At 42.2% G+C, this 14767-nt stretch overlaps 2 protein-coding genes across 2 annotated transcripts; both read right to left on the reverse strand.

The window, feature by feature from the left end:
• Nucleotides 1-2439: 2439 nt before the first annotated feature.
• On the reverse strand, nucleotides 2440-2829 carry LOC112813950 (keratin-associated protein 2-3). The gene has a single exon (XM_025859192.1). The coding sequence runs from the start codon at nucleotides 2827-2829 to the stop codon at nucleotides 2440-2442; it is 390 nt and encodes a 129-aa protein (XP_025714977.1).
• A 4648-nt stretch (nucleotides 2830-7477) lies between these two features.
• Nucleotides 7478-7867, reverse strand: LOC112813951 (keratin-associated protein 2-3). Its single transcript, XM_025859193.1, has one exon. It carries the CDS (start codon nucleotides 7865-7867, stop codon nucleotides 7478-7480), a length of 390 nt encoding a protein of 129 aa, XP_025714978.1.
• Nucleotides 7868-14767: the final 6900 nt, after the last annotated feature.

Below are 14767 nucleotides of genomic sequence, written 5' to 3' on the forward strand. Positions count from 1 at the left end.
TAATAGCATACTTATGGGGAATCCACAGGGCCATGGAAATTCCAAAGACAGTGAGGCAACATGATACTTATATGAGCTAAGGCGAGGGATAGGGGCCTGAGGATACAAAGGGGAGAAAGACCATTAGCAGGAAGGTGAGAGGAGATGTTTGTAAAACAAAGGTTGCCCTATTATGCAGATAAGTGTCTTAGATAAAGAGGAATCTTGTTAATAGGTTTCTTCCTGGTAGATGCAGGTAGTTGAGGGGTAGGTAAAGAGCATTTCCTGAATCTGCTGGGTTTTGATTGCTTTTAACTCAGAAAAATGTTCATGCCAAAGTGGTCCATTTTGGAGCAGCCTGCCCTTAGCCCCTATACCACCATCTACATGAAGGTTGCAGTCTGCCAGCATAACAGAGCCCCCAGGTGGTGATCCCAGCCAAAGGTGGTCTCCAGGATTGCTTTGTCATACCCTGTGTCTTGTTCCAATGTCTCCCCATGCACTACGCTTGAGCATATTCCTGCTTACAGAGCCAATTGTGATTATCAATTGTTTGGGACTGTAGGAAAATCATTTCACTCCGTCATTTTGAAGACTCTGCCTTTGGATTTTCTTGGTTTTGACCTTTTGCTTTACAGCTAAGTCTGTTCTAGATCTGTGGTTGAAGGCTGTGGTGAAAGCCTCCTTTTTGATCATTCTGCTTGCATAGTCTCTTGCAGGCTTACTGAGATCCACACCAACCACTGTGGTTGGCCATGGCATGGAGTTACTATGGAAACAAACACAATCCAATAATAATGATAAGCTTGGGAGTACACGAAGAATTCTGCATCTGAGAAAATACTGTAAGACAAGGAATTCTCTAGAAGGCTAACAAGGAAAACCCTGAGAGGGGAAAATCGTGTAGTTAGAGAATTTTTTAAATGGTGTTCAAGAACATGTAAAAGTAACGGGACTTGTGAGCCTATCTACCAGTAAACCATTAAACCCTTACTAAAGAGAAAACGCCATTGTGCATGTAAATGTTTTGACTGTAATGGACTTTTTGTTGAAGAGTTTTTACCATATTTCAAGAAAAATACTTTCCTTCATGAGGTGGCTTATTTATTTTATTGTAGGAATGCACATGTCCAGCATGAGGAGAGAATCTGTGAGGGATGGAGGTGTTTTTCTCTCTTCTAACCCTGTAGAACTTACCCATTCCCTCATTCAACAAATTATTATATCCTATGTGCCAAATATGGTGCAGATCAGTGGGAATCCAGCAATGAACAAAGTCTGTCAAGGTCCAGCCCTTCACAAATCTTACCTGGCCTGCCTCCTCTCTCTGGGCCAGTAGATATGCCCAAGCAGACAAGCAACACATTCAGAAAAACTCTTTTAGATCATATGTTGGAAACTCAGTGCATATTTCTCAGGAAAACAATAGTGGTTGGTTTCCTGACCAGCCTAAAAGTGTTTCACAACAACAAAAGCATATCCAGTGTGGATTAATGTTTAACTATTTCAACTACATTGACATTGTTTTAATGGTAAAAATCCTTTTGAGGTCTAAATCAGAATGGTTCCAGCCGCATATCTCCTTTTCCCAGCAGCAGTCACTCTATTAGAATCATAGAGGTGCTGGAGGGGAGCCACGGGAAAGATGGGATAGTGATTCTTCCAGCCTAGGCCTTCAGTGGTTCAGGATTCCCAGGTACCAATTATATTAATCACTGCACAGTTTTCTAAATCAGGGTATAAATGCAGCTCTAACTTAGGCTTCCTCCCCCTTATCACATGTGTGGGGATGATTCATGGGTCAAGTTCACAATTAGAGAAACCTGCTGTAGTCTCTCCATTTCTTCAGCATCACCACGAAGCCTGTGGCGTGAACTCTGAAGGTGCCTCACATGAGATGTTCTACATTATTTGAGTTGCTATTAAAATTACAGACTTGGCACCTGAATTGTTCCGAACACTTAAAAAGCCCTTGAAAAATCCTTCTTTCTTTGTTTTTTTCTGATTCTGCATACCATACCATAAGCTAAAAATAAGCTTTTGAAGATTAATAAACAATAGAAACACACTTACTTCCCAGAAATAAAATTTTTATTATTTTACCATGTGAAACCCCATCGTAAATATAATGATATCCTGGAAAAATACCCTGTCTTGTAATAGTAGAGAAGTGATAATGAATCAGTGTGATAGAGCTCCATTGAAGAGGAACTTTGATCTTTGTTCACTCATTTTTTCAAGCCAGGAATTCAAATGATGAAAGTTGGGATGTTTCTAAAGATTGTCAAAGAGGGCCGGGATTAACTGGGTAATTATGTGGGAAAATGAATAGACAGCTACTGTTGAGTTAGTTGTTGAAGAGCATGTAGGTTGCAAAGGAGATATCTCTCATCAGATCCCTTGGGGTGGGAAGAGTTTTTGCATGTTTCTGAACACCTGGAATATTTCTCAATGAGCTGTTCAGCAGCAGGGGGAGGTCCTGCAGGTGGTGCGGCAGGGGGCAGGCTGGCAGCAGGGGGGGCGGCAGCAGGGCGCCTGCACAGAGATGGGCTGGCAGCAGGTGGAGGCCCAGCAGCAGGGGCGGCAGACCACGGCCGTGCAGGACGTGGGGCAGCAGCTGATGGGGCGGCAGCAGCCCTCCTGCAGGCAGCAGGGGTCACAGCAGACAGGGCGGCGGCAGGGCTCACAGATGGGGCGCGTGCAGCGGCAGGTGCAGGTCACGGGGCGGCACACCGTGGTCTGGCAGGACACGGGGCGGCAGCAGCAGGGGTCACGGCAGCAGCAGGGCTGGCAGCAGCCTCCCCCACAGCCCGGGGAGGAGCAGGTGGAGCCGCAGCAGGAGCCGGTCATGGTGATGTCTGTGGTTGGTTTGGGTTGGACTGGTGAGAGGATTTGGGTGTTGTCAGGTGTGAATGTCTTTGTCGGGCTCTGGGGCCTTTATATACCCTGGCCAGCTGCTGATGACCCCCAGGTCACAGGTCATTTCCTGGAGTGGTGGTTGCCTATCGACCTCTAGATTGGTGGACTCAGTTACTGAGGCAGTGATTCCAACATCATGGGAAGATGCTTTCCTTTCTGCCTGTTTTCTTCCTCATTGAAATGAATACTTAATGATTTATATTATCCAAAAAATTACTCCTGGAATAACCAATCCTTCCAGACCATGTCACATGACAAGTTGAAAGTTTGAAGAATCCAGTGTTGCCACCATCATACTTTCCTCTTGTTCATCTTATTCACCACCCATGACTAAGTGTGAGACTGTAAGTTTCATGAGGTCACAGGCCTGGTTTCTGATTGACATTGAGATGAAGCAAGAATTTCTGAAAAACCAAAATGACTCATGGAAGGAGACATGGACTGATTCTGCTATGGGAAGAATGGCCCAGTGCTTCTGGAAAACAGAATAGTGCTTTACCTCATTTTTAAGGAAGTAATCACCAGAGGCACTGGAGTGACTCCAGTTGGCCTATAAATCAGAGATACTTCTGAGACTCTTACTGTGTAAACAGCACCATGCTATTTGGGAGTGGAGAGGGAAAGGAAGAAAAGGAAGTTCTAAGTAGTTTCTTATCACACAATAATTACACATGTTGGGATGGCAAGACAAAGACAGATAAAGCAATGAAAGGAGAAGACTTTTCATGGGACAACAAGGTCAAACTAAGTGAGGACTTTATTCATATTATGCATTTTGAATGACCCTTCCTGAGTACGGTCTTAGAAATAGAATTGAAATTGGGACTGCTCTTTCTTTCCAGGTGTGACCATAAGCACTTGTATTGAGTTCTTCAAAACATATTGAAAATATTTATAAAGGAACCAATTATCTTTCTGTTGTAGATGCTTTGGTCCATTGGCCAAGGGTTTGGTTCCTTATGAAGTGTGAAATTGGCTTTGGGAAAAACAAGGGGAACCACATGTACTGACGACTGATAAAATAGCTTTGTCTTTTTCAGCCACAGCTAAGGAAAGTGGGAGTATAGAAAATAAATTTATAGTTGGAAGGTAGGTTAAGGATGACATTGTCCAAGGCTTGCTGATGACTCTCAGACCAAATTTGTGTCCATAAAGTGTTTCATTTGATAGATCATGTTTTATACATTTGTTGGTCTGCCATAATCCTGGTCCTTGAAGGCCTTTGACTTTGTGACCCATCATAGTCCTTCACAGTTTTTGAGGGTCCTGGTTTGTAAAATGATTTCTCTAAAGTCATGCAGATAAAAGGATGGCAAAGTGTTGACAACACTGTGGTCTTTTGTTGGCTCTAAACACCGATGAATGACCCCTAGTCTTCTCCAGACTAGTGAACAGGTAGTCCTAGTTAGCAAAACTTCTATCCCATCTAGTGAAGTAAAATGGGAACTTGCTTGATTTGTGGTTTAGTGTATTGTTTATTTGTCCTAGAATATATACAGCAATTCAAATAGTAAGAATGGAAAGATGTCTGTAAACTCACTGCATTTGTTAAGTAACAAAAAGGACAGAACACTAAGAAATTCTGTGTCCTTAAATCATAGTCTGTCAGAAACTTTGCTGTTTTAAGACACATTGGTAAGAATGGAAGATCCCACTATTTCTGGGACAGGATCTTAGTCATCTTAACACACAGAAGCAGCCTCAATACCCAACCCAAAGGCAGAGTTTGAGGTTTTTAGGTACAACATTCCTCATTTATCTTAATTCTGTAGTTTTCAAGATAGAGGACCTAAGTCCTGTCACAGCCCAGTCCTCATGTTAATTCTTTTGCACAAACCTGTTTTGCTTTGAGCCCCTTAAGACACCATTTCGTGTAATTTTACGTAAACTCTACCGTTCTTCAAAATTCTATAAAAAAACCTCCGTTGGGTGGGGTGCCCCTGGTCCTATGCTGTGTAGTCTCCTTTGCTGTAGCACATAAATAAACCTAAGCTTGTTGGACAAGAGCTTGTCTCCAATCTTTACCACGTGGGCTTTTTTAGTCCTATTATTTGAATTCCAGATGTTCTGCAAGAACATAATTACCGGAGTGGGAACAAGTAAATGTTAACCATGGTGGTGATAAATTGTGGGATTTTTGTGGTCGGACTGAAAAAGTATGCAATGCTGGTGACTTTTTCTGTTGGTGAACCATGCCCTCTCCTTCATAGTTTCATGAGTTGTGTTTTGTTAGGAACTGGCCACTGGATGTTCGGAAGGTTTTTAAATTCTGAAAACAGAATATGCATTCCCTGTTCTCCAAAATGATCTTTGAAATACCCTTCAATCATAAGAGTCAGAGATGGAGAAGGGAAAGAGTGAGGGAGAAAGGGCAGGAACAGGGTAGGGATGACAAAGAGGGATTCAGATTCTTCCTCCGTCACCTAGCAGTTGTGTGGCTTAGAGCTGATACCTGTCCTTCTGCCGGCATGTTTCCTCAGCTGTAGAAGGGGAAGAGTCATCTGTCTCTGCTGTTCTTCATAGGCCAGGTTTATCATGAAATCTGTACAACGTGGAAGACAAAAGAAATGGATATCATTCATTGAAAAGAGAATGTTTTAGATGGGAAAAATTCTAGGTGATCAGGGAGTGGGTGGGATTTTTTTTCTGGAATTTAACAAATATCTTTTCTGCCTAGGGGCACCTGGGTGGCTCAGTTAAGTGACTTGATCTCAGGGTCATGAGTTCAAGCCCCGTGTTGGGCTCCATGCTGGGTGTGGAGCTTACTTAAAAAAAATTTTGTTTTCAGCCTAAGAAATACCATTTGCCTAAAGCCAGGGAAGACTAACCCAAGTAATCTTTCAGAGTTTCTTACAGTCTGAGTTGTTTAATTCCTTTGGGTGGTTCAGGGTAGAAGGAAAATCCATCAGATGCATGTATTATCCCCAGCTTTCCTTGCTCCTGATGCTAAACCCTTATTCTTAAAGCTTGTAATCTAGGGCTCTTTCCTATGGATTAGCCGATCAGCTTTTAAAGAGCACTTTCATTCTGAGACAGCCTCAATCTGATGATGAATTTTTTTTTTTTTTGCCCTGTTTTCTTATACTTAGGAAATCTTAGGAATATGCTTTGTTACTTTAGGAAATCTGTTTCTGCCAGTGGATGTGAACTATCTTGAAAAAACAAAAATCCTTTTCCTCAATCTTCTCCCACTCTCAGTGACATAATATGTAATAAATAGCACATCTTTTGAGCCCATTTGATACAGTGATGTTCAAATGTGCAACAAGGAATATCAGTGGATGGTACTGGGTGAATACTGTGTGCCAGGCACTTTACATACATAAGGTCATTTAACTTTCCTAGCAACTTACATTTATGAGATTAACTTTCCCATTTGGCCCATGAGGAAACCTGAGGGTCAGAGAAGTTAAGTTATGCTGATGCTGAAGATTCTGCTTAAAGTAGAATATCTACCTTTTAGAATTCTTGTCATGAAGACAATTACCTTCTCATTTTGTTTGATTCAACAAATAGAAATCAAGTGCCAACCATATTCTAAACATTGAGCTCAGTACTGAAAGCCAGAATAAATAAATTGTGGCCCCTTCATTGGAGACAGAGAAATAGATCATCTCAATATTATGCCACATGGGGAAGGAAGTAAGCATAGGATACTATTGGCACATGTTAGGGGCACCTAACCTGACCTCTGTGTGTGTGTGTGTGCATGCAATGTACACACGTCCGTGTGTGTGCACATGTGTGTGGGTGTGTTTATGTGTTGGAGGGGTTAGGCCAGGATTATTACAGAAGGCTGAGCTGAATCTTTGAAATGACTCAGTGTTAGGTAGGTGAAGAAAGTGGAGGGAAGGGGTAGGTGGAAAAAAATATTCCAGACAAATGAAAGAATGTGACAGAAGCAAAGACATATGGAACTGCATGGCATGTGCCATTACTGTGAGTTTAGTGTTACTTGCAGTGAAACTTAGGGGTGTTGAGACATGAACCTGGACATGTGGGCAAAGAACAGACCCTGGAGGACCCCATGTGCACAGATTTCCTACCCACATAAGCAGTCTGAGGACTAGCCTGGCCTTCCTGTACCACCTTCTAAGATTCATATCAGGATTCCTAGCACCTCTCCCTTTCCTCTCCTGTCTTCCTCACCTTCTCTGTCTTGTCTTTCTTCTTCCTATTCCTTGTCTGATCATCTGTGTACACTAATAAACATGCACTACTGAATGAATCAGAGAGCAGGGAAGTTTACAGGAAAAATGAGTTTATTGAAAACAAGTGAGCAGCACATTACAAAAGATGGCAGGGAGGGTTTGAGCAGCCCTCAGAGTTCAGGATGAGTTTGCGAAGTCCATTTTGAGGACCTTTGAAGAGAGATTTACCATCCATGGTGTCTTCTGCTGATGGAGATGTAGGAATTTGGCTGAGGGTGGTGATGGACATCTGCTTGTGTATCCAAATGGTAGGATGTAAAAATGACTATTGTCACCTTATGAAAAATATCTATTTTTCTTTCTACTTTCTTAAAATGCAGAATAGGTGCTTAGGCTCCAGTGTGTTGCTCTGTGGGGGTGGTGGGGTCTCAGCAGCAGGGGGAGGTCCTGCAGGTGGTGCGACAGGGGGCAGGCTGGCAGCAGGGGGGGCGGCAGCAGGGCGCCTGCACAGAGATGGGCTGGCAGCAGGTGGAGGCCCAGCAGCAGGGGCGGCAGACCACGGCCGTGCAGGACGTGGGGCAGCAGCTGATGGGGCGGCAGCAGCCCTCCTGCAGGCAGCAGGGGTCACAGCAGACAGGGCGGCGGCAGGGCTCACAGATGGGGCGCGTGCAGCGGCAGGTGCAGGTCACGGGGCGGCACACCGTGGTCTGGCAGGACACGGGGCGGCAGCAGCAGGGGTCACGGCAGCAGCAGGGCTGGCAGCAGCCTCCCCCACAGCCCGGGGAGGAGCAGGTGGAGCCGCAGCAGGAGCCGGTCATGGTGATGTCTGGGGTTGGTTTGGGTTGGACTGGTGAGAGGATTTGGGTGTTGTCAGGTGTGAATGTCTTTGTCGGGCTCTGGGGCCTTTATATACCCTGGCCAGCTGCTGATGACCCCCAGGACACATGATCATTTCTTAATCTTCTGGCCAATTAAGTGAGGATTTAGCATTGAGTAAATGATGTTTTTTGAATCTTCACCTTATACACATCCATGCACACAACCACAAACATTCCTTTGTTTTTCATATTGTTTATTCTTACCAAAGGTAGACATTGGATTCAATTCTGATGATTTTTCCTGGAAATATTCCTAACTCATACAAGAGAAAAGAGTATGTTTTCTAAACTAGGATAGTATCTAATCATTCTGCTCTTTAGCCTTAAAGTCAGCATTTTATTGCTGGACTTCAAAGACTCACATAATTACCACCCAAACAGTGGTAATTTGGCAATTTACACCCATGCCCCTAACAGTAACAAGTTAATAGCAACACTCTTGTGCCGGCCAGTAGACATCTATCTGCTTCCTAGATGTCTCCTTCCATGACTCACTGAGAGGCAGGTTTGTGGTTTTCAGATGAGGAGGGACCACATGGTATCCTGGACCCCTGCCATCCTGGTTTAATCACTCTTTCCCAGTAGATCCTAGGCTCTCTGCCCCATTTACCTGGAATGCCCTCCTCTTCCTGACCAAACTCAACTTCTACCTTGACTGTAAAATTTTCATCAAGGATCTGTTGCAGTTTTTATCTTTGTAATTTATTCAGGATTAATCATTGCATGTGTAGATTCTGGGAAGGGACTGTAGAGAACATATAGGCCTATCCCCTCATCTTACAAGAGAGGTCATATGGGTTCACCACAGTCACACAGTGGGGTCTAGGTCTCCTCGGTCCTCAGTGAGCAGCCTCTACTATGAGTTTTATGTTTATGTTTATTCGGTAGAACATAGTCTTCAGACAGGAGAGAGAACATTGCAAGTATTCCCCCCATTTTTATCTTAAGTCTTAAAGTAAGCAAGCATCATTAAAAGTGATAATGAAAAAGAGTTAGGGAAGTGTCTTGTCCCAGTGAGAGATAATCCGAAAGGGCCCCAGGACTTGTTTGCTGGGTTAGATCTGTGCACCAGTGCAGAGGTTTCTCTGTGAGAAGCAATCAACAGATCTTGGCTTATTGGTGGGTGGGTGTGTGGGGATTGCTTGTTCCGGGATGTTCAAAGTGCAGTCTGATTCCCTCTGGTAACACATTGTGGCACTGAGATAATGGGCATATCTAATTCCTTTTACTGTTTTTTAATTATGCTTCACCCCATACCTTACCTTTTGTGATGAGTTCCATAAATTTACTTCTTTTTTTTCATTTTCTTTAAATTTCCTTATTGTTGTGTTAATCACCATACATTACATCATTAGTTTATTTTAATAATTTTTTATTGTTATGTTAATACCCATACATTACATCATTAGTTTTTGATGTAGTGTTCCATGATTCATTGTTTGTGAATAACACCCAGTGCTCCATGCAGAACGTGCCCTCTTTAATACCCATCACCAGGCTAACCCATCCCCCCACCCCCCTCCCCTCTAGAACCCTCAGTTTGTTTTTCAGAGTCCATCGTCTCTCATGGTTCATCTCCCCCTCCGATTTCCCCCCTTCATTCTACCCCTCCTGCTATCTACTTTTTTTTTTCTTATATTGCATTATTTGATTCAGAGGTACAGATCTGTGATTCAACAGTCTTGCACAATTCACAGCGCTCACCTTAGCACATACCCTCCCCAATGTCTATCACCAAGCCACCCCATCCCTCCCACCCCACCCCCACTCCAGCAACCCTCAGTTTGTTTCCTGAGATTAAGAATTCCTCATATCAGTGAGGTCATATGATACATCTTTATCTCTGATTGACTTATTTCACTCAGCATAACACCCTCCAGTTCCATCCACGTCGTTGCAAATGGCAAGACTCATTCCTTTAGATGGCTGCATTATATTCCATTGTGTGTGTGTGTGTGTGTGTGTACACACCACATCTTTTTTTTTTTAATATTGTATTTATTTATTCGACAGAGAGAGAGACATCGAGAAAGGGAACAAAGCAGGGGGAGAGGGAGAGGGAGAAGCAGGCTTCCCGCTGAGCAGGGAGCCCGATGTGGGGCTCGATCCCAGGACCCTGGGATCATGACCTGAGCCAAGGCAGATGCTTAACCCACTGAGCCACTCGGGGGCCCGTATACCACATCTTCTTTATCCATTCATCTGTCGATGGACATCTTGGCTCTTTCCACACTTTGGCTATTGTGGACATCGCTGCTATAAACATCGGGGTGCACGTACCCCTTCGGATCCCTACATTTGTATCCTTGGGGTAAATACCAGTAGTGCAATTGCTGGGTCGTATGGTAGCTCTAGTTTCAACTTTTTGAGGAACCTCCATACTGTTTTCCAGAGTGGCTGCACCAGCTTGCATTCCCACCAACAGCGTAGGAGGGTTCCCCTTTCTCTGCATCCCTGCCAACATCTGTTGTTTCCTGACTTGTTAATTTTAGCCATTCTGACTGGTGTGAGGTGGTATCTCATTGAGGTTTTGATATGGATTTCCCAATGCCGAGCGATATTGAGCACTTTTTCATGTGTCTGTGGGCCATTTGGATGTCTTCTTTGGAAAAATGTCTATTCACGTCGTTTGCCCATTTCTTGATTGGATCATTTGTTCTTTGGGTGTTGAGTTTGAGAAGTTCTTTATAGATTTTGGATACTAGCCCTTTATCTGATATGTCATTTGCAAATATTTTCTCCCATTCTGTCGGTTGTCTTTTGGTTTTGTGGACTGTTTCTTTTGCTGTGCAAAAGCTTTTTATCTTGATGAAATCCCAATAGTTCATTTTTGCCCGGACTTCCCGTGCCTTTGGCGAAGTTTCTAGGAAGAAGTTGCTGCGGCTAAGGTCGAAAAGGTTGCTACCTGTGTTCTCCTTTAGGATTTTGATGGACTCCTGTCTCACGTTTAGGTCTTTCAACCATTTGGAGTCTATTTTTGTGTGTGGTGTAAGGTAATGGTCCAGTTTCATTCTTCTGCATGTGGCTGTCCAATTTTCCCAGCCCCATTTGTCGAAGAGACTGTCTTTTTGCCATTGGACATTCTTTCCTTCTTTGTCAAAGATGAGTTGACCATAGAGTTGAGGGTCCATTTCTGGGCTCTCGATTCTGTTCCATTGATCTATGTGTCTGTTTTTGTGCCAGTACCATCCTGTCTTGATGATGACAGCTTTGTAATAGAGCTGGAAGTCCGGAATTGTGATGCCGCCAGCTTTGTTTTTCTTTTTCAACATTCCTCTGGCTATTCGGGGTCTCTTCTGGATCCATACAAATTTTAGGATTATTTGTTCCATTTCTTTGAAAAAAGTGGTTGGTATTTTGATGGGGATTGCATTGAATGTGTAGATTGCTCTAGGTAACATTGACATCTTCACAGTATTTGTTCTTCCAATCGATGAGCATGGAACGTTTTTCCATTTCTTTGTGTCTTCCTCAATTTCTTTCATGAGTATTTTATAGTTTTCTGAGTACAGATCCTTTGCTTCTTTGCTTAGATTTATTCCTAGGTATCTTATGGTTTTGGGTGCAATTGTAAATGGGATCGACTCCTTAGGTTCTCTCTCTTCTGTCTTGTTGTTGGTGTATAGGAATGCCACTGATTTCTGTGCATTGATTTTATATCATGCCACTTTACTGAATTCCTGTATGAGTTCTAGCAGTTTTGGGGGAGAGTCCTTTGGCTTTCCACATAAGGTATCATATCATCTGCAAAGAGTGAGAGTTTGACTTCCTCTTTGCCGATTTGGATGCCTTTGATTTCTTTTCGTTATCTGATTGCTGTGGCTAGGACTTCTAATAGTATGTTGAATAGCAGTGGTGATAGTGGACATCCCTGCCACATTCCTGACCTCAGGGGAAAGCTCTCAGTTTTTCCCCATTGAGAATGATATTCACTGTAGGTTTTTCATAGATGAGTTTTATGATATTGAGGTATGTACCCTCTATCCCTATACTCTGAAGAGTTTTGATCAAGAAAGGATGCTGTACTTTGTCAAATGCTTTTTCTGTATCTATTCAGAGGATAATATGATTCTTGATCTTTCTTTTGTTAATATATTATATCACGTTGATTGATTTGCGGATGTTGAACCAACCTTGCAGCCCAGGGATCAATCCCACTTAGTCATGGTGAATAATCCTTTTAATGTACTGTTGGATCCTATTGGCCAGTATTTTGAAGAGAATTTTTGCATCCATGTTCATCAAGGATATTGATCTGTAATTCTCCTTTTTGATGGGGTCTTTCTCTGGTTTGGGGATCAAGGTAATGCTGGCCTCATAAAATGAGTTTGGAAGTTTTCTATTTTTTGTAACAGTTTCAGCAGAATAGGTATTAATTCTTCCTTAAATGTTTGGTAGAATTCCCCTGGGAAGCCATCTGGCCTTGGGCTTTTCTTTGTTGGGAGATTTTTGATGACTGCTTCAATTTCCTTAGTGGTTATAGGTCTGTTCAGGTTTTGTATTTCTTCCTGGTTCAATTTTGGTAGTTGATACATCTCTAGGAATGCATCCATTTCTTCCAGGTTATCTAATTTGCTGACATAGAGTGGCTCCTAATATGTTCTTATAATTGTTTCTATTTCTTTGGTGTTGGTTGTGATCTCTCCTCTTTCGTTCATGATTTTGTTGATTTGGGTCATTTCATTTTTCTTTTTGATAAGTCTGGCCAGGGGTTTATCAATCTTGTTAATTCTTTCAAAGAACCAGCTGCTAGTTTCATTGATTCGTTCTACTGTTCTTTTGGTTTCTATTTCATTGATTTCTGCTCAGATCTTTTATTTCTCTTCTCCTGCTGGGTATAGGCTTTATTTGCTGTTTTTTCTCTAGCTCCTTTAGGTGTAGGTTTAGGATCTCTACTCAGTTGTGTATTTGAGATCATTCTTGTTTCTTGATAAAGACTTGTATTGCTATATACATTCCTCTTAGGACTGCCTTTGCTGCATCCCAAAGATTTTGAACAGTTGTGTTTTCATTTTCACTGGTTTCCATGAATTTTTTAATTCTTTAATTTCCTGGTTGACCCATTTATTCTTTAGTAGGATACTCTTTAGCCTCCATGTATTTGAGTTCTTTCCAACTTTCCTCTTGTGATTGAGTTCTAGTTCAAAACATTGTGGTCTGAAAATATGCAGGGAATAATCCCAATCTTTGGTACTGGTTGAGACCTGATTTATACCTAGGATGTGATCAATTCTGGAGACTGTTCCATGGGCACTAGAGAAGAATGTGTATTCCGTTGCTTTGGGATGGAATGTTCTGAGTATGTCTGTGAAGTCCATTTGGTCCAGTGTGTCATTTAAAGTCTTTATTTCCTTGTTGATCTTTTGCTTAGATGATCTGTCCTTTTCAGTCAGGGGGGTGTTAATGTCCCCCACTATTATTGTATTGTTGTCGATGTGTTTCTTTGCTTTTGTTATTAATTGCCTTATATAATTGGCTGCCCCCATGTTAGGGGCATAGATATTTACAATTGTTAGATCTTCTTGTTGGATAGACCCTTTAAGTAGGACTTAGCATCCTTACTCATCTTTTATTACAGTCTTCGGTTTAAAATCTAATTTGTCTGATATAAGGATTGCCACCCCAGCTTTCTTTTGGTGTCCATTGGCATGGCAAAAGGTTTTCCACCCCCTCACTTTCAATCTGGGGGTGTCTTTGGATCTAAAATGAGTCTCTTGCAGACAGCATATTGATGGGTCTTGTTTTTTAATCCAATCTGATAGCCTGTGTCTTTTGATTGGGGCATTTAGCCCATTTACATTCAGGGTAACTATTGAAAGGTATGAATTTAGTGCCATTGTATTGCCTGTAAGGTGACTGTTGCTGTATATTGTCTGTGTTCCTTTCTGGTCTATGCTGCTTTTAGGCTATCTCTTTGCTTAGAGGACCCCTTTCAGTATTTCTTGTAGGGCTGGTTTCGTGTTTGCAAATTCCTTTAGTTTTTGTTTGTCCTGGAAGGTTTTTATCTCTCCTTCTATTTTCAATGTCATTGAAAAATATACTGGATATAGTATTCTTGGCTGCATATTTTTCCTGTTTAGTGCTCTGAAGATATCATGCCAGTCCTTTCTGGCCTGCCAGGTCTCTGTGGATAGGTCTGTTGCCAATCTAATGTTTCTACCATTATAGGTTACATATCTCTTCTCCCGAGCTGCTCCCAAGATTTTTTGTTTGTCTCTGAGACTCGTAAGTTTTACTATTAGATGTCGGGGTGTTGACCTATTATTATTGATTTTGAGAGGGGTTCTCTGTGCCTCCTGGATTTTGATGCCTGTTTCCTTCCCCACATTAGGGAAGTTCTCTGCTATTATTTGCTCCAGTATACTTTCTGACCCTCTCTCTCTTTCTTCTTCTTCTGGGATCCCAATTTTTCTAATGTTGTTTCTTCTTATGGTATTGCTTATCTCTCAAATTCTGCCCTCGTGATCCAGTAGTTGTTTATCTCTCTTTTCTCAGCTTCTTTATTTTCCATCATTTGGTCTTCTATATCGCCGATTCTCTCTTCTGCCTCATTTATCTTAGCGGTTAGTGCCCCCATTTTTGATTGCACCTCATTAATAGCCTTTTTGATTTCGACTTGGTTAGATTTTAGTTCTTTTATTTCTCCAGAAAGCGTTTCTCTAATAACTTCCATGCTTTTTTCAAGGACAGCTAGTATCTTTAAAATCATGATTCTGAACTCTAGGTCCGACATCGTACTAACGTCCGTATTGAGTAGGTCCCTGGCTGACGGTATTACCTCTTGTTCTTTTTGTTGAGGTAATTTTTTGTCTTGTCATTTTGTCCAGAGGAGAATAGATG

The sequence above is a fragment of the Callorhinus ursinus genome, unplaced genomic scaffold (assembly GCF_003265705.2).
Source record: "Callorhinus ursinus isolate GAN/ISIS: 27379988/994484 unplaced genomic scaffold, GSC_fseal_2.0 scaffold52, whole genome shotgun sequence".
NCBI classification, from domain to species: Eukaryota; Metazoa; Chordata; class Mammalia; order Carnivora; family Otariidae; genus Callorhinus; species Callorhinus ursinus.